Genomic DNA, 20,849 nt, shown 5'->3' with positions numbered 1-20,849 from the left:
AGAGGAGCTAAGGTGGGATGTTTGGACTAGGAAACATTATTATGTACAGGCTTAGAATCACAGGGCCTGTTTGGGCCCCTCCCTGTTAAATGCTCAGTAACGCAGCTCCCTGATGTATCTCTTTGGTACGTATCACTTAACGATCTGCCCTCATTCAGAGCAGGCACCTAGGGTAATGAACAAGTGGATATTTTTTTCTGTGCTGTCTATCCAAGATCTCAGTGTGGTTTTCAGACATCGGTGAATTTAGTCCCATGATCCCCCTTGGAAACATGTCTTTTTCTTGCCTGCATTATGGTGAGAGGTAAATAATTATCTTACAGTATATATTTCTCACTTTGCATTTACCATTGCACCCCCACCTGGAGCTCTGGCTGCATTACAAGCATCAAATAGTAACACACACAAATTAGGACGTTGAGATCCTCCCAAAGACTCTGCAGCCAGACAAGCCATACTGCAACCAAGGCCTGCTCTTATTTACACCAGTGTAAATCCAGGGTGACTCCGACGAAGCAAAAGGAGTCCATTTGGATTTATGCTGGTTTAGCACAGCGTGGCCTGTGGGATATATTTCAGAACATAAATGTAAGGCACTTCTGAATGGGTGCTGAAGGTATTATGGTAATGTGATTATAAAAGCAGGCTTATGTGGGGGGAGTCTATTTGCCAACAGTAAGGAAAGCTTTAGGATTGCTACTCATCCAGCGGCCATGCATCCATTCCAAATACAGCAAGTACATGATGACCAAAATGTGACCCTAACCCTGGAATGTCCCCCACAATAGGGGTGGCAGGGAAGAAGTTGGCCCTTCTGTCATAGGCTGATTGCTTACAAGGTGCCCTACAAGCACATTGTCAGCAAAATCAGCTGTTTTCAGTGTTCTCCTCCTGGCTTTACAATAATACACCAGCATGCAGCCCTGCGTTGTCATGGCATTGTCCCCCTGATGCATGCTTAATTGACAATTAAGCTGGGGCTTTGAACAAGCTTTGTTGCCTTTGATGTGTCCTCATCCTTCCACCGCGTATTGGGTCGCTCCATGACATCCTTTGTCTTCTTCTATTAGGGGGACTGCAATTGCTGTAACCATGTTCATTTATCTTGAGACTGGAAGGCCGTTAAGCCTAGGCCTTTATTTTCCTAGCACTAGACTCAGCCAGCAGGAGCTGTCCCGGGATATAGGCCCCAGTGACAACCTATTCTGAGGCTTCTTTTGAGCAGGCCAGGAGTGATGGCTGCCTCCCTGATCTAGTTACTCAACTGGAGAAAGGCCCCTTTGGAAAGGTCAGGAGGGGCTGGCTGTGGGAACTGATTGAATTTGCTGGAGACTGGTGCTCATATTGATTGGATTCCTCAAAGGAGGAGGAAATTGGCATAGGATATGAGTAAGGCTGGCCTTGGATCTCTGGCGCATGTGTGACTGGCAGCTTTCTGGCTATGCTGAAGGGTACTGTTGTCTGCAAAGGGCAAGCCGGTTTCTTCAGAGAGCAGGATTCTTGCCATATTTTCATACCTACTCCAAAGAACAGAGCAGCCTAGAAGAGCAGAGAGATCCAGTAGATGATCTCGGAATGGGGATGGTGGGGTGTCTGGCATAGGGAATAGGATTTTAACACTGGTTATGGAGAGTGAGGAGGGGGTTGGAGTGGGGAAAGGGCATTTGGTAATAAGGAGAATATTTTCCTCTATAGAGGGATATTTGGGGTGTGAGAAAGGGGTCTATCAAAGCATCCAGATCCATGCTCCTGATGCTTTCCCCTTGACTAGCGCTGGTAACTGATTGGGTGGGGGGCTTTTAAGGAGGGCACAGCACTGTTCAGATGTGCTGGTGCTAGAGGCAGACCTGTGTGGATCTAGATTAGGGTTTGGGTTTGAGGCTGAATTGAGGTCAGAGTTCCAGCTTGGATACTATAAAACCCTCCTGAGTTGCTTTCATGTGATTTTTTTTTTTTTTGGACCCGAATGGCCGAAATCTCTCAACTCCCTAATTTTAGGAGATTCTGCCATCTTGGAACGCTTCAGAATTGGCTCCAGATGAGGGGTTCCTTTCCATTGTTGATCCAACATTGTCTGCATAATCCTAGGGTCAGGTTCAGATCCAAAGGCTCCAATCAAACAGTACCTTTCCCCTCCCGCCCCCCTGCAGAAATGTGCAGGGTGCTCAGATTCAGGGCTCCAGTTCAGATCTCATTGCTAACTCCTACCCGTAGGTTGTAAGGAGCCCTCGGATTGCTGGTTAGTGACTTCTTCCCCAAGCATTTTTAATCAGGGCGGACTAATGCCTGCAAGAAAGCAGCAAGATGCAATTGTCTGGCAGCTCCCCCTACTAGCTGTTTCACCGACCTCAACTCTGGTTGTCCATGCTGGGATTTGAACTGCCCTTGCACCATGTGTGCGGCTGTCTGGAGCACTAAATGCCTTAACAGCTTAATGGCATGGCTGACTGCAGCAGCACCCACTTCCTATCCCCCCTTCTCCAGCCTCTCCAAATGACTTCTATGGACAGGAAATAATTGGATTTGAATGTATGGGGCAGTGGCAAAATCGTTCCTATGTTTAAAATCTTGGTTAAAAAGAGAATGTGTATTCTTCAATGAAGGGAGTGTGAGTACCATGGTTAGTGCCTAGAGGGCCTTTATTTAAAAACAAATCAAAATAAATACATACATGAAATCCTCTGGGGGTATCCATTCATCTAATCCTTAACCCTAGTTTTTAATTATTCAAAGATGGATATTTTACAGCCTATTTAAGTGGCACAACTACTGTCATAAGGGGAACTTGTGGCACCTTAGAGACTAACAAATTTATTTGAGCATAAGCTTTCAAGAGCTACAGCTCACTTCATCAGATGCATTCAGTGGAAGTATTGATTGGATTCCTCAAAGGAGGAGGAAATTGGCATAGGATGTGAGTAAGGCTGGCCTTGGATCTCTGGCGCACAGTATTCAGAAAAAGTCCTCCTTTTCTTTTTGCAGATACAGACTAACACGGGTGCTACTCTGAAACCTATCATAAGGGGCTTTTTCTAATTCCTGAACTTGTCCCTTCCTATAGCGCATTTATCAGTGTTCTCCATTGTCTGTTTGATTTGAAGGTCAGGCTGTTTTATCTTGTGCCTTCTCATAGACGCTGGGTTTATACCATTTTTATCTTCAGGAGTCCTGAAAACAATCAGGATATTGACGAGATTAACCAGCATAAAGCTCAAAGCATTCTGCTGTCAATTTCCACATGATAACCTAGTCAGACTCTAGGGTTTGCATACAAAGAAGCCAGGCAAGAGCTGGTTTTGTGGGTGTGTCTACTCACAAATGAGGCAACCCTGTGTCACTGGGTCCCATTCAGGCTGGCACCTGGAAGCAGCCAGAATAGGTACACACAGTATGTCCCAAATACAGCCCGGGGCCTGTGCAGAGCTAGTTCATACAGTCAGGAACAGAGAATAGTCTGCGTGGGTGCAGTGCATGGAAGCCAATGTAGGGTCATGGAGCGAACACTCATAAACATTAGCCCCACAGCATCTATGCTACAGCCTGAAATACCACCTGAAATAGGAGCAAATACTGGTTCTCGGGGAGAACGGAGCCTCTGTTATCCAGCCCAGTGTTAACTCTACAGTTGATCTCTTATCCCATTTGCAGAGACAGTCATCAGATCACACAGAGCCAGTGATTAAACCAGAATGTAAGGAGAGAGAGGACCTGAAAATGTCATGCTGTGCCTTGGACACGCATCCTGACAAGTTTCTGTTAACAGTGAGTCTGCTCCAAAGCTCCCTGACATCCATGGGAGTCTTTTTCATTGACTGGCTTAGGATCAGGCTCTGTAAGAATGGCACTGCAATCTTACTTAACCTTCTCTCCTGGACCCAGGGTCAGGACTGAGTGAACAAGTAAAGAGTGAGCAATAACCTATTCCTTGTCAGCTCTCCTGTTTGAATCTTGTCCACATAACTAACGTGGGCATGGTTTGGTGCCTGGTGAGCCAGTTATCTAGGCCAGGGAAGTGTATTTGCAGTTCAAGTCAGCCAGCGTAAGCAAGCTACAGAGAAAACCATCCATCTCCAAACAGCAGGGAGTATTGTCAAGGCCAGATCATTAGGTGGTGTAACTAGACATATGCCATTAAAATCCAGTGCGGCTACGCTAGCACAGGAGCTAGCCCTGTATCCTCTAATGCGTCAAACTGAGCTGCATTGCAATAAAAATATATTTGTAGCCTACCCTTGAATTCCTTTTGATACAAGTGGGGATCACAGTATCTGGACCCAAAACGCTGTTCGTACTTGTTCTCTAAAGGCCTATCAGTACAAAGGTGGTTCTGATCACTTCAGTTTACATGAGTATCTTACAGGGTTGTTCTTTATAGCCTTGGGTTACTTCCATTGGTTCCGATTCTAGATTTTAATGCTAGAGGTATACAACTGGCATTGCCCAGCAATTGCAATATTTTACTGTTCTGTTCATTGTCCTGTTAGGTCAGTACAGTGTGCTGTTAGAAGCCTTTCTGGTTTTATTGGGGGTAATTAGAATTTTATGACACTAGCAGAATGGGAGGGTCTTGTCCCCATAAACAGGTTTATAATGGATATAAACTCTGCACCCTATAACTTAGTGAAATTAACACTTTCAAGGCAATTTGAGTGGCAGCCCAAAAAGCAAATAATGTTTCACTCAATTCACTTTTGAGCTGGAAATCGGAAAGGGAAGGAAGGCTTTTTCCACTTTTGCCCTCTAGCCCAAAGTGCAACTGAAAGCAGGGCCACTGGCTAAGATATAACCATTTGAAAAGCAAACTAATCCTTTCCATTTAGCTGGTCCTGTTTCGGTAGCTACTTCACTATTTGAAATGTATTTGTAAACTGTTTGGCCATGATGATCAAGGTAGCTCCACCACAGAAACAACCCCAAAACAATTAGGGGTTGCAGTTACTCTCTTTGTGCTCTTTCCTCCAACTCCAAAATACTGTTTTGGGCGGGATACATTTTTCTGATCCCTATTCAGTAATTTTTCTCTCATGCCACATAACAAGTGGGCTGCATATTAAAAAATCTTCCAAATCTCTGGCTATTACCAGTCACAAATCCCACAGAAATTCATTCTGCACCACTACCAATAAATCCCCTGCCAGATACTCACACACAGCAGAAACCCGGCTCAAATAAACAAATCTAGCACTGCGTCCCAAAAGCCATAAACCTCAGGGTCAGATAGGACCACAAGAGGGAGTGAGTGCTGGGCTTGAAGGAGCCCTTCACAGACTAACCTGTGAGAGGATTCTGGTACCATGCAACTACTGTGCTGGGGCATGGGGCGGGGGGTTGTTGGAGGGAGACCGATTGCAGACCTTTTAAAGTGAGATGATAATGATCAAAATGAATCCAGCAGCTGAGTGGGGGCTTTGATCAAGTGGTTCTATATTAGATAAGGGTTCCTATAGTGAAACCAAGGAAGAGCAATTAACCAGTAAATGAAAAACACCACAGTCTGACTGATTTAAGGAGGTACTCTCATAAAGCCTGTACCTATTCACTCTCTGCACTATTTGGACCAGAAGCCCAGCTCTCACTGATATTCATTCAGGCTTCCTCTCCCCTATTGCTGCACTGTATCTTGCAAGATCAGTACCTTAATGCGCGATCCAACTCCCATGCAAGTGGACGGACGTCAGTGGGGAGTGAATGAGGCTCTTGATGCAGATCTAACGTACGTGGCAGTGCTTGTGGCTGTGTCAGTAAGCATGAGGGCTGGAGCCTCCGTTTTATTTAAAATAGTGGCCTGTGTACCTGAGAGGTCACGCAGAAGGCGACTGTGTGGCATGTACTCTGCGTGGCATACTGGAGGGCTGCCTTCAGGCCTGGTGTACGTGAAATGTAACAAAGGGACTCAGGCCACGAGAGCAGAGGTGGGCCACCTTTCTCTGCTCCTGGGCTTTCTTTAAAGGGATTCCAGAGAGTGGGATTCCTGTGAAGCCTGAGGAATTGATGTCTGTGGGTGTTATCCTGTTGCTATTTCAAGGCCCTGGCTCCAGGAAGGAGGGAGAGACTGGGGCTTCCTTGCTTCTGAGACACGAGTAGACTTTTACAGCTTGTAGGGCTAAATCCTGGCCCTGAGCAAGTGAGCCGTATGCGAGGGACCTTACTGCCGCCTTAAGGGTGTTGTAGGATTCTTATTGCTGCAGGCCTCCCTGTAGGGGACTGGCTTGGCTGGCAAGTCCACACAGGTACTGATCCAGAAGCTCTGCCCTTCAACCCCTAGCCCCTCTGATTGCCAGGATGGGAAGAAAGTCCACAGAGCACAGCTCCATGTTGCACATAAGATACAGACTCCCTCCTGCTAGCTCCATTGCACATCAGAACCAGCCCAGTTCTGCTGCCTACAAGGTCTTCGATGCCTGCAAGAGGTTGGGAAGGGAAGCACGATTTACCCCTTGTGCTAGAGGCAGATACTTTACTTTCTTCTTCACCTGGGACAGGAAAGCACAGGATCAACCAGAGAGTAATAATCATCTGATCATCACTGGCAGTAATCTGTGTGATTATAGCTCTCTTCCTCTTATCAGTAAGAATAACTGCTCTCCTCTTGGGACCTGAAACGCACTGCTGGAGCCATGTGGAATGTTCACAAGCCAAATGAAACTCACCATCTCAAGCCAAGTGAATCTCAAGCCAAATGAAACTCACCATCTTCCATTGCAAACCCAGGTTCCACCCCCAAACTCCCCAACGCCCATGAAGCTCCAGGGTTTTAAGTGACATGAGCGCTGAGTAAAATGAATCACCTAACCAAAACGGAGACAGGGAAATTCCCCACCTCAGGGTTCAACTCAGTCCTATGACCCCGGGTGTGGAGTCCAGCATCCCCCAAATCCTTGCCCCCACCTATGTCTCATAAACAGCACCTGATGGCTGCCTTCACTTAAATCTTCAGCAGTGGAAAGCTTCTTGCCTATGCTGGGCTCCTCCTTGTAGGTCATTTAATTGGCTGCTTATCCTGAGTCAAACCTAGTGCTGGAGGAATCTGCCTCTTAAGCCACAGCCTTAGTCTAACAAAACCCTGTGGTTAAAGGCCATCAGGAGCTGAAGTTTTCATGGTTGAGCTGGAGCTGATGCTGGGCTAGTTGGCCTCAAAAACATGGAAAAGCCAATAAAACATTTCACAGGCTGTACAAGTTGGTGGCCAAACAATAGCCAGGTCCAATAAACAGACTTTTATATTATGGTGGTAGCGCTACAAAAAGCACAAGCCCATTGACAGTGATTCTTATGCAGGTTCCTATCAGCACAGGCTGCAGTGGGATAGTGGGGAGGGAAGATGGGGGAGAAATAAAACTCTCTTTACACTGGAGCTACTTCAAGCTGTGAAACTACAAGATGGGGAGAGGGAACAATTGATCCAACTTTACAAAAGATGTCCGACCTTTACATAAACCATGAGCTCTGACTATATTAGGAAGATCTCTGAGGGCCTTCTCTGTCCCAAGCCTTTGCAAGAGAAAAGCATTATAATCTGGGGCAGAGAACAGCTACTGTGTTTGCAAGATAGGTTATGATTTTTCTAGCTGATGGCAAAGATCACAGGATTTCCAAAAGATCACTGGCAATCAGCACCATACCAAACACAAGGACAGGTTAGAGAAATATATGTCAGGGATGGTCTAGGCCAGGGTTCTCAAACTGGGGGTTGTGATCCCTCAGGGGGTCACAAGATTATTACATGGGGGGTTGTGAGCTGTCAGCCACCACCCCCAAGCTCCACATCACCGCCATCATTTATAATAGTGTTAAATATAAAAAAAGGTGTTTTTAATTTATAAGGGGGGTCACACTCAGAGGCTTGCTGTGTAAAAGGGGTCACCAGTACAAAAGTTTGAGAACCACTGGTCTAGGCATACTTAATCCTACCAGAGTATGAGAGAGAGATTAGATGACCTATTAAGATCCCATCCAGCCCTATGTTTCTAGGATTCTAATGGATCAGGTGTCCTTTGAACACCTGCAATGGGCTCAATATAGGACAGTCCCTGTTTCAAACTGTTTACAGGCTAGAAGGAGAATTTTTCAAAAAGGGGATTAGTGATTGTGGATGTCTCCATTTTTGGATGCCCAACCTGAGACACTTAAAGGCCTTGATTTTTCAGGAAGTGCTGAGCATCCACGCTATGAAAATCAGGCCCCTTTAAGGAATCTCAGACTCCATAGCCATTCAGAGAACATTTTAGTCCAGATGTATTGGGCAACCCTTGGGTGGGGATTACTGAGCATAGATTTTGTTTCCTGTTTGTACAAACTATGTTACAAACTCGCTTCTTGTGGGGCATTGTGAAAACCGTTCAATAAGCATGTGAGGAGAAAAGAGTGAGCGGATAAATGGGTGTGGGAGGCACCTTATGAGCATGGAGGCTGCCCGGGCAAAGCCTAAAATATGGCATCTTCTATTAGGCTTCTTATACGAACATAGCTAAGAACGGTGTGTTCTGCTCTAAAACTGCTGAGTTTGGCTCTTGGGTGCTAAAAGCCAATCAAGATATTTAGGGGACACTGTTATTAATAATAATAATTAATTAATAAGTTAATAATCATCCCAGCATTTTTCAGTGTTTTACAGACATTTCATATTTAATCCACCTACGTAAGTGAAAGTGTCTGCCTGGCATTGGTGCTGTATAACTGATAGTAATTACCCCCATTGAGTGGAAGAGAAAATTCAAGGCAGAATAGTTGAGTGGCTTAATGTCAGAGCCAAGAGAAGAACTGAGTTAGTCCCGTGCTTAGATCACCTGGCTGCACATTACGCTTTATTTCAGTGGTGCAGGACCCACCTAAAAGCTAGGGGTATGATTGTCCTTATCACATACGCATACTAGCTCTCAGCAAGCTAGTTTGAGTATAAATAGTGTAGCCATTCTGGGTAGTGGCAGCAGAGGCATGGCTGAGCTGTCCCAAGTACATACCCATCAGTTTCAGGTGGATTTTTACATGCTCAGGCAGGCTTCTGCTGCCCAGCCAGTGCTCCTGCAGCTATCCTGATGTTTATACTCATGCTCGCTCTCTGCGAGCTACCACAAGTATGTGTATATATACGAGCAAGGGAATCACATCCTAACTCATCGTGTAGACGTGACCCTAGTGCAATGTTAGCAAGTGTTCGCTTCCTCACCATGTAGATTCTTCCCACCCAGCTAAAGCTGCTGTTTCTCTGAAATTGACCAAGCTGTACAATCTTTCTCCCTTGAACCTATCTAAAAAATTCCACTTAGCACGAATGTCAAGACTGCCATCTTTCTTACCACCCGTGGATGCAGTGTTGCCAACTCTCATTATTTTATCATGTCTTGCAATATTTGGTGTTTTTTCTTAAAGCCCCAGCACCTGGAGTCATGTGATTATGTGAAAACCTCAGGTTTTTTGTTTTTTACTTAAAACAAAACTTCTTACCCTCACAGGGGCAGAAGAAAGCTTGAAAATATGAATTCTAAAGGCTCAAAAACCAAAAGGCAAATAAAAAGAACCCCAAATGCATCATTTTAAAAGAATATAATTTTTAAGCCAATCACATTATTGGCCAGGGGGAGCGGGGAGGGGCTAACTCATTATTTTTGAGACCAAGGGTTGGAAATATTGTGATTTTTGTGTTTGTAACAGAATCAGTCCTTGTGGGAAAACCCTACTATATTTAATAGAGATTGAAACAACTGTCTAGGATTTAACAGAGAATAATATCCCTAGTGCAGAATTTTATAGTATTGCTTAAACTTCTAGAAAGACACTCATTCTCTATAAAATACTACAGGTTTTTAGAGTAATTTCTATAGCATCCTATTACATTTCTATAAAACATTATTGGTTTGTTCCCTAATAAGTTAGATAGGGCTTTTCCATAAGGAACCAAATCGTATTTTTGCTTCCTACTAAAGAAAACAGGAGCTGTCTATCATTTATAGATTTTTTTTTTAAATATCACTTTCCCCCCTTCTTGGTTTTATCTCCCCTCCCATTGTTTAAATAATTTGTCAGATTTTCTGACCCAACAGCAGTTGGAACACACTTTGCATGAGGTTAGGAATACAGGACAAGAATGTGTGTGACAGTGATTTAGTTGAGTAATGTTTACCCTGTTCGTGGCTGGGACAGTCACTCAGACTGACAAATGTCTACCTGCCAAAGAACATTCTTCCATTATCAGGGATGGGAGAGGTTTCTGGGGAAAAACCAGGAGCCAAAGTCATCACAGGAGGATTCCTAACTGTTCAACATGTTTAACCAGCTGAAAATCTAAAGAAAAAAATTGAGAGAGGCCTTTTCATGTTCATTCTGTACTCGTTTGTTGAGCAGTGTGTGAAGAATCATACAGATTCTCTCCAGAGGTGGTTGCATTTCAGTGGTGGGTGGGTGCATATGTGTCAGTTCAGTGCTTCTTCAGTGGGTGGTGATGGAATTAGATGACCTCTAGAGTTGACTTCCAACTCTGCATTTCTATGCTAATTTTTAAAGGAGGAAAAATGTCATGTCAGATCATTATAATCCACCATCATTCATTTTTCTTTCACCACCATTGATTCATAGGTTTTTAAGGCCAGAAGGAACCATTAATGATCCTTTAGTTCTTAAACTTTTACCTACTGATTTCTGCATCAAGCCCACCAACTTGTGGTTGAACTAACCCACATTATGACCCTTGGGCCTTTCTCCCCTTGGCTGAAATAATGACCAACGTGAAACTTCACCCAAACTTTTTCAAATTTCTTGTGACATTTGTATAAGTTCCTTTGTCCTCCCCAACCACCCCGTTATCATTCATTTTTGCTACCTCTGTACTGCTCGGTTCTGTCCAGAAGTAGGCGTATCAGAAGGCTCACAAAGAAACCCACTAGGTTTCCAGGCTGGGTTTGTAGCCCCAGGCAGCTCAACTAGTGCAGAGCTGCACATAAGCCACCTGATGCATCTCCAAATTGAACATTTTAGCTGCCTTCCACGTGGACTGTAGGGAATCTTATTTTTCTCATTTACACGGGGCTGCCACTAAGTTGCCCTAAATGCTTAAGACAGTTGTGATTTCCTTGGGTCCTTCTCACATGAAGAGCCTGATATTTTCATAGCTCCTTGTAACTTCAGTATCTGTGAGATTCAGGATTTGCTATGTTGTGTAGCCATCATACAATGCTGGGACGTGTCATGGCAAAGCTGCAATCAGCTCTCCTACAATTCGTCCATCGCTCCCAATCACAGCCCTTGTGATGCAGAAGGTCATTAAGAAAGGAAGGTAGATAGGTAGGTAGGTTAGTGGAGGGACAGGATGATAATGAGGCTTGCAGTAGAGCTGTACAAATAACTGATGTTGTTGTTTGTTTGTTTGTTTGTTTTTTGCTTGGCTGGCCATTCTGAAAAATTGAGGGCAAAATATTTAATGTTAACCAAACATGAATTTTTTTTTGTTGAAATTGTCAGTGAAACAAAACACTTAAAAAAAAAAAAAAGTTACAGAGCAAATGATAAATTTTGTTCGACCAAAAAACAAAATGTTTTGTTTGGTTTTTTGAGTTTTTTAAAGCATTTTTAAAATGCAATTGAAGTGCATTACAAAACAAAAAGTCTTTTCAAATTGCGAAATCAAAATGGTTCATCTTGAAAATGTCGAAATAAAATGTTTCAATGTCTTGGGGTTTTGGGGGGGGTTACTATCAATGGAGACGATTTTGGTGAGTTTGACATGAATTTGCAAAATATTGTAGCTGCCCTGAATCTGGATTTTATTTTATTTTTTTTTTGGTGGGGGGGAAAAATGTTTGGCTGAAAAATTTCACCTAGCTTTAACTTGGAGCCTTTCAAAGATGTTTGTAAAACCCTGTTGGATTCTCGGCAATGACAAATGCTACGTTGTCAATATTCATCACATCTCAAAGCTTTGCGGTGGCCTGTGTGAGTGAGTTGGTGGTCTCACTCCAGTTTCTTACTGTACAGGACTCTACATCTCAGCTGGGGCTAACTAGCATTCTTACTGGGGTCTCCGCATAGAGGTTAAGGATGGAATGGGCCCTGGAGACTGAACCCCTTTCAGACTCTTTCGAGGTGGTGTTCCTCTCCGTCAGGGCTGAGGCACAATGGCGAGGCAATTGCATCTCTGCTGCCCATGATGTATCTGTTCTGTGAATAGACAGAGGCAATGAAGCTCCAGGGCTGTCAGTCCTGTACCTATCACAACCAGTCAGTTCAATCTCCCAAGAGAGGGTATTAAACCTGCATGTTATATGTAGCGCTTGACTGTTTATAATAAATGGCTTTTATGCTGCATTTGTCAAGGTGGCCTTGTAAAAGCGGCTTTTGTTTCCAGTGGGTTTCCTCAGTTAATTATTTGTGATCTGCTGTAGATGCCTTCCAACGACACACTACAGGTCCTATGGTTATCAATGCAGGAGATTTTTTAGCCAAATTAAATATATTTATACTGAAGCATTGTGCTAATTCCAGACTGGATTGTTGGTGCATGTAGACTTTGATGGGCTGAGATGTCCTTTTCCCTTTGGAGCTGTCATTCTTTTATTTCCCTGACACGATCTGTTACTCATAAGTGTCTCAAGGCTGAGTCAGGAGGGAAAACGTGATTCATAAAGGCCTGGAAGGGAAGTCAGAACCAGACTGCACTTGGCTGCTAGGAAAACTTTTTGATAGCTGAGAGAATCAGGAGCTGAAGGCCGGAGGAGGGGGAATAGTCATCTCATGGGACACAGATTCATTCACCACACAGTCCAAACCAATACCTGACAGGTGTGTGCAGCTGTATCTATAGCTATAACTGTGGGTATGTCTATGCTGCAATCATGGGATCTGACTGGGGCTTGAGTAGATGTACCTGAGCTACTTTTAATGTTGCTAGCTTGGGTACTGGAGCAGTGAAGCTGTAACAACACAGGCTTAAGCATGGCCCGTCCAGAACCCTGGGGAATTACTCGCTGGCTAGCCCATGCTGAAGCATGCATTGCTGTGGCTTCGCTGCTCTGGGACCCCGGCTAGCTAGCTCAGGGATGTCAACTCAAGCTGCAGTCATGATTGCAGCATAGACTCTTGGTTTTTACTGGTTTTCACCCAAATTTTAGACCATGCAAGTACATGAAAATACTGATTATGGTAAGAAAATCCAGTACGTAACATTAGGTAATGTGGTCATAATAAGTTAGTCAAAGTGTAAACGCAAGGCCGTCTGCTAAAGTAAAGCAATGTGGTGGGAGATACATACACATGCGTGCATGGTACATATGTGTACATACTGTTAATGTATGTAAACTATACATTAAACTGCTTTGACTTTCAATACTCTTATTTTTCTCTTATTTAAGAAATCTGTCCTCCTGTTCCCCAGTATTAACTCTGATATTTACCAGGAAAACTGAAGTTAATTTTTGGCCCTGATTGTCCCCCATTTTTTTAAATGTTGTCATAAACACTGACAAATTCCTGAGTACATTACCTTGTTTGCAGTTGTAGCCTGGTAGAGAGGAGGGGTTCCTTTCCTGTTACAGTGAGGAGAGTGTCCATGTCATTAGAAACATCATCACAAGTAATTCTCTTTGGCACATTGTGTCGTCTCAGCAGAGAGGCCCAGATACCAGGGTGAAGGGCACTCTGCAATTGGCTCCCCAGTGGGTGGACCCTTGCACCCCCGCAGACCCCATTGAAGCCAGTGGTGCTCTTGGATGTTGCTGGGGTACATCTGCACAGATCTCACCTCAGGATCAGGGTCCAAGATAGCAAGGCCAAGAACTGAATTGACATGGAATGCCCTTGTGCCCTGAGAGATGGCTCAGCCACAAGGAGAGGGGCGGTCACAGGTGGAACAAGGTGGTGAATCTTGCTCGGCCACTCTCCATTGTGCAATTAAATAGAGGCCTTGAGTCATCAGGGTGCCAGTCTGGCATCTTGCACCAGGACTAAAATTAAAAACATTTCTAGTGACATAAGAACTGGGTTCCGGGGAATCTGGGAAGTGAATGCTGGGGTTCTTCCTGTGTGAGTCCCCACGCCTGCTGTCAAGTCTGCAGTTAAATAACAGCAGCTGGGACTAGATCAGAGGTGACATCGTTTTTCCATGTGCTTTCCTGCGAGTCCTTGACTAGCTTTTGGCCTTCTCCGCTGAGGTTGTCTTTACAACCCATCTGGGGACAGAACTTTGACTGACAGTAAAATAAACGCGGGGCCTTTGACTCCTGGATGCATGCCAGCCTGTCAGCACGCATTGTGTACTTTCTCTCTTGTTGGCTTTCTAGCTTTTACTGTTTGGGGGGAAGGTTGTAAACATCTGTGGAAAGGTGGCCCTTGCACAAAAGCTCTCCATCAAGGGTTTTACAGCCCTGAAACACCTCTCAGCCCAGCAACGAAAACATGTTGCATAAAGTGCAATTAGACAGGCTTAAACAGTGCTGTGCATATTCTGAGCACTTTCGTTCTGCCTGTCACTGGTCTAATGCAATAGATGGCGTGACTGCAGAGTAGTGAGTAATCTGTCTAAAAGAACAGGTGGTGTAAAAGCAAATACAAATGCAACAAGGGCAACATATTTTAAACCAATGTGGTTTACAGTTGCCTTCTGCGTTTTGGTTGCTGGCTTTCTTGCATGCAAAATGCTGCATTTGCACATAGGAATCGCACTTGCATGTGGGTGGCAAGACATCCAACTGTCTGATTTACACAAGTAAATAATCATGAAAACCAAATTGCAGGTGCAATTATTGAGACCTGGCTGAGGGCACCTTGGAAACTTTGCCCTAACCTGAATTCTGGAAGACAGGGGAGAAACATTCCCCAATTCTGGCGAGCAAAGCACCTAGCACCGGATTCCGTGCATCACCAATTTGCTTGGACTCTTTAACATGGTTATGAAATAACTGTTTGCTAGAAGGAGGAGCATTAGGGATAACTGCATGTGAATGAGCAGCCCAAACATTCCTGCCTTTACTTCAGAATTCCTACATCCGTGCCATCAAAACGAGAGATTTAAAAGCAAATGCAAAGCAAATTAAATTGATTCAAACCAGGTCTGAGAAAGTAAGTGCGAAACAAATCAAAACCACTCTGAGACCCAGATTCTAAGTGATATAGAAGACACAACTGAGCAGAGCTAAGGCGCAAAAGATTTCAAGCCCGTTGCCCAATGTCTTGTTCTCACTGCTTTTGTTGTCGGTGATTAGAGAGATGAAGCAAACCCAAAACTTACCCCCAACTTTCCCCCTGCCCAAACATTGTGGGTTCATATACAATTTTTCCCATCTCTTGTGATGCCTGGATAGGAAGATCTACTGTTCTCAATCAGGGTAGAAGATTAAAAGCAGGCCCAAAGCAAATCCCTGGCTCTGAAGAGCTCTATCTCATGAGTTTTGGAGTGTTAGGAATCTAGATCCCACCTGAGCCCATCTCGTGTGTTCCTTGTAAGAAAACAACACCAGTAATGAGGCCTGGTGTTTCTGCAAGCATACATGTAAGACTAGTAACAAAGGCACAGAGCAACAAGATCATGAACTATCGTGGCTGCCTTGGTAACGGATGTACAGATGTCTCTGACAACGCGGTATCAGAAGAATTTTATCCCTGGTGTCTTTTATTATTATTGTTATTATTTATTTTAAATAAAAGCCATGAAAAATGTCCTTTTTTCTCCCCAGAAATGCCACCATCTCATGCTGACTTGTTGTTTGCTGCCATTTTAACCTGTCGTATATAATGAAAACGCTTTATGACTAGAGTTGCCAACCCTCTGGGATTGGCTGGGAGTCTCCCAGAATCGGAATCAATCTCCCGGTGGCTACTGAAACCAATCTGGGAGATTTTAATAGGTTGCTAAAAGTTCAGTCAGCAGTGCAGAGGAGCTAAGGCAGGCTCCCTGCCTGCCCTGGCTCCGCATGGTTCCCAGAAGCAACCAGCATATTCCTCTGGCTCCTAGATGCAGGGATGTCCATGGGGGCTCTGCACGCTGCCCCCGCCCCGAGTGCTGACTCTGTGCTCCCATTGGCTGATGCCTGCAGGCAGGGGCGGTGCCTGCAGGCAGGGGCAGCGCACAGAGCCACCTGGCTGTCCCTGAGCCTAAGCGCTGACATGCCGGGCATTTCCGGGAGTCACCCGGGGTAAGCACCACCTGGTCGGAGACTGCACTCCTCACCCCCTCCTGCACCCCAACCCCCTCCCTCAGCTCCCTCCTGCACTCAAACTCCGTCCCAGAGCCTGTACCCCACAGCCCTTGTGCATCCCAACCCCCTGCCCCAGGCTCAGCCTGGAGCCCTCCTCCCACACTCCAAACCCCTCAGCTCCAGCCCAGCAGTGAAAGTGAGTAAGGGTGGGGGAGAGAGAGCGATGGAGGGAGGGGGGATGAAGTGAGTGGGGGAGGGGCCTTCGAGATGGGGCGGGGCCTCCAAGCAGGGGCGGGGCAAGGGTTTTTCAGTTTGTGCAATTAAACAGTTGGCAATCCTATTTATGACTGTCTGGCAGATGGGGGTTGTTAATACGCTGCACTTGGCCTTCTTTTTGCAGGAGTCCGATACAGCCAGCAGGGGAACAATGAGGTCACTTCCTCTTCGACAATCAGTCACCATGGCAACAACGCCATGGTGACCACCAGCCAGTCCGTCCTACAACAGGTTTCTCCAGCAGGGTTGGACCCGGGCCACAATTTACTCTCGCCTGATGGTAAAATGGTGAGTACACCTGGCCCATTGTAGCTCCAAAGCTGATAAGATAAGAGGGCCCAGCAGGCAAAACAAACAAGACTTTTTTTTTTTTTTTTAGTTTCACACAAGGCCCACGTTAAACAATGAAGCATTGTAGGGCTGGGGGGGGGGGGCGGGGTAAAAAAATCCCAGCTGCCATGAGTCAAAGGCAGCGCTCTGACCATAGCTTTCCCCGCCAGGTAGTGGTGGTGTACGTTCTGAACCCAGCCAATAAACCTGACACAGGCCCGTTCTCATTTTATTGATTGAATGCCTTGTAAAGGAGCACAGAGGGTGGATCACTGTTTGTTTTTCGCTGACGCTGACATTTGTGTTGATAAAATGCTCATTCATTTTTTTTCCCCCTTCAGCCCCTCCAAAGTTCTAAGTTTCACCAGGGAAGCAGTTTCTTTACAAGCAAGCCCCTTCCCCTCTCTGACCCCAACACACACACACACACACACACACACACGCATCCCGGGTAACACTTACTACACACGTAACCTGCTGCTCGATGTGTGTAACTGGTCTTCCTCTGCACCTGGTTCACAGAGGATGGGAATCTGTTACCACTCAAGCTGAGTGGAGTAGTTTTGGCCCAAGCTTTTTCTTTTTCATTTTTTTCTTTCTTTTTTTCGGCGGTGGGGGGGAATACAGATTTGGTGACACCAAAACATTTTGCGAATTCATGTTGATTTCACCTAATTGTCTGAAAATCTTTAAAAAATTGAAATGTTTTTCCTTTTTTCAGTTTGAAAGGGCCTTTTTTATCATCTCTCTTTTTTTTAAGACATTCAAACACAGTTCGGAACGGTGGATATCTAAACAAAATGTTTCAATTGACCCAAAATGAAAATGTTTTTCAACTTCAATTTCCCAAAAAATTTCAAAAAAACCTCTGGCTTTGGTCTGACCCAATTTATTTTTTAACATTTTGAAAATGCCAAGCTCTAGTTACAGAGCCAGTAAACAAGGCTCTATAGTTCAAGCTGTAGCAGCTTATGCATTTAACTCTGGAGGTCCCCATTCAACTCCCCAGTGTGTTAATTAGATGGTGACCTGCAGTGTTGTCTTGGTCCCATGGTATTCGAGAGACAAGATGGGTTGTGTAATCTCTCTTATTGAACTAGCTTCTCTTGGTGAGAGAGACAAGATGGTGGCCCACACGCAGGCTTTTGAAATATAAATGAGTCCTGGTTATAATATAGATTAGGACAATGGTAACTGGCTTCAACGAGAGCCTTGAAAAAAGATATGTGGCCATGGTAATAAATATCAGTGGGCCCAAGCTACAGAATCTGAATCCAGATTCCTAACAACTTCCTACAGTGAAGCCTTTGAATCCGAACGTTAGGTTTGACTCTCACTGCAAAGAGAGATCTGGATTTTGCAAATGACCCCCTATGTTCAGATTTCACATGCCCCAAAAGTTTGGGACATGCATTTCTAAGCAGATCACGAATAATAATAAACAATAATCCAGAAGAATAGATGACACATCAGGCATTAAAAATCAAAGGAATAAAATGACTGATTAGTATTGTGAGCCTTTCCTTTTAAAACTCAGAAAAGTATTTTGAAGTAATAGCCCAAACACCTTATTTATTTTATTGTATTGCAATAAGGAACCCCAGTCACAGAGAGGAACTATGTGGTGATAGGCGCTGTACAAACAGAATAAAGACCGTTCCTTCCCCCAAAGAGTTTACAGTCTCCGTATAAAACAAGAAATCACAGGCACCAACTTTTTCTGGTGCTGGTGGGTGCTCGCGCCCCCCCTCCCCCTACCCCATCCCCATTCCAACTCCTTCCCCAAAGTCCCCACCCCAACTCCGCCCCCTCCATGCCCCTATTGGACCCCTCCCCAAATCCCAGCCCCGCCTCCTCCCCAAACATGCTGTGTTCTCCCCCCTCCCTCCCAACACTTGCACTTGCTGCCGCAAAATGGCTGTTTTGCGGCGCAAGTGCTGGGAGCCAGGGGGAGAAGCAGGACATGGCGGCGTGCTCAGGGGAGCAGGCGGAGGCAGAGCAGAGGCAGAGCAGAGGCAGAGGTGAGCTGGGGTGGGGCAGGGAGCACCAATTTTTCCCCATGGGTGTTCCAGTCCCGGAACACTCACAGAGTCAGCGCCTATGCAAGAGACCGCAGGTGCATAGGGGACAGACAGACACATAGAGGAAGCACAATTAGATGAGATTGGTCAGCATAATGATAGCCAGTGGTCTCTGCACTCTAGCTGCCTAACTATTACCAAGGTTTCTGTAGCCCATCACAGCCAAGGAGAGCTTTCTGGAAGGATTTGGAGGAGGACAATGAGGTCGTTTTGCAGATGTTTACAGTCAGCTCCTTCCAAGTGTGAGGGGCAGCATGGGAAAAAGCACGCCAGTGCTTGTTTGAAATTTAACAAGTTAAATTTAAGTTTACAGTTGAAATGGAACCAATTTTAACCATCACAAAAACGTGCACAGCAGTAAAAGCTTTTACCCAGCTTTAGCAGTGCTCAACCAGCCCCACTGAGCGTAGGATGTACAGCACCATCAACAACATTTATAGTCCTCCATTCGTATGGAGCTGTTATCTAGTTTATGTCTGATCTCCTCCTCAGAGCTAGCTGGTGCTTGCAAGTTATTTAACACAAATATGCTGTGGGCTGTGGTTTCCAGTGCATAAACATATTTCTTTAAAATCTCATATCAAATTAACAACAGCCAAGGAAGTCATTGCAGCTTAAAATAATGTTGTTGTTTGAGGCACATGCTATTGAACCTATAAGGAGTTTGGGCTTGTCATTGTTTTATGAGCCTTCATTGCCTTTTAGCATCACAGCTATGGAAAACTCAGTGGAGGGTTGTTTTAATGATGTGGTTTGAATACTTTCTTGGTCATGTGATCTCTAGCGGTTTCTTTTGGTTCAAGTTTTTGGTCGTAATCTCAAGTTTGAAATTAGCCCAAACTGCAAGAGAGTTCCATGGTTTTGTGACTGATTGTTTGACTTGCACACCTGCTGTGGTGTAAGATGGCCTTGAGGAACTTTTTGAAGAGGGAAAATACCGGATAAGAAAATCTGACTCATTCTCATGCTCTGAAATGCACTGATATATTTGTTTCAATTAAAGGTAGGCCCATCTCAAGCTCACATGTGCAAGATACATTTGCAAACTGAGGCCAAAAATTTCACACCTGGGACTCCGAAGTGTCTCCCAAATCCATACTGAGGTATCTAAATAAAAGTGGACTGATTTTTCAAAGGGATGAACACCTGCAGCTCCCATCAGCATCAGTAGAATTTGTGGATGTTCAGCACTTCTGATAATGAGACTGGTTTTATTTAGGTATCTGAATCCTTGCCTGCATCAGGGATCCCAATTTCAGCCACTGGTGCAAACCCTCACCATTGTAGACAAGGAAAGCCACAATATGCACTGGGAAAACTTATTGTGATGTCAAGCAGTTGGCCTTGTCTGCACCAGGGTTTGCAATAGTGCAGTGTAAGTGGGACATATCTCCCCTCCAGACCAGGCCTAAACAACCTCATTTCAGACACTCATGTATGAGCAGTTGGGTTGCTGTCCAAAACATCAAGACCTCGATTCAGCAAGACGTTCACATAAGCATGTGTCGTAACTTTGAGCACATGAGCAGTCCCCTTGAAGTCCATGAGACAAGTCACACACTTAAAGTTGGGCATTTACTTAAGTCCCTTGCTGTATTGGATCCGAAACCTAACCAGAGTCACTTAACTAGCATTCCTCCACCATAAAGCCTGTTTCAGTATTGCCAGTTGCGGCAGTTTAAAAATCATGAGTCTGGCCCCCTAAAATGATGAAACTGGCTTAAAAATTCATTAAATTTTTTAAAAAAATACATGTGGGGTCTGTTCTTTGCCTTCTGTATTTTTAACCTTTATTATTCAAATTTTTCACCTTTCCTTTGTAACGAGAGGGCTAGAAAGTTATTGGGTTTTTGGTTGTGCTTTATTTTATTTTATTTTTTTTAATGAAAGCTCTGACTCTCCCATAATCACGACTCCAGGATCTGAGGTTTAAGAATAAAACACTAAATACCAAGAAAATTGCAATGAACTCTCAAGAATTGGCGACATTGCTGTTTACTCAGAAAAGGCCTGGGCAAAAAGATGAGTTTTTGCATCATGA

General features: G+C 44.6%; 1 protein-coding gene across 4 annotated transcripts in view; it reads left to right on the top strand.

The window, feature by feature from the left end:
• HNF1B (HNF1 homeobox B) overlaps positions 1 to 20,849 on the top strand; it is a 61,986-nt gene that overhangs the window by 27,518 nt on the left and 13,619 nt on the right. For all 4 annotated transcript variants that reach the window (XM_038375718.2, XM_038375720.2, XM_038375717.2 and 1 more), the window contains one exon: positions 16,522 to 16,685. In XM_038375718.2, coding sequence (XP_038231646.1) covers positions 16,522 to 16,685 — 164 coding nt within the window. The remainder of the gene's footprint in view (positions 1 to 16,521; positions 16,686 to 20,849) is intronic.

The sequence above is a fragment of the Dermochelys coriacea genome, chromosome 17 (assembly GCF_009764565.3).
Source record: "Dermochelys coriacea isolate rDerCor1 chromosome 17, rDerCor1.pri.v4, whole genome shotgun sequence".
Classification (NCBI taxonomy): domain Eukaryota; kingdom Metazoa; phylum Chordata; order Testudines; family Dermochelyidae; genus Dermochelys; species Dermochelys coriacea.
This window is presented reverse-complemented; position numbering and strand designations above follow the sequence as displayed.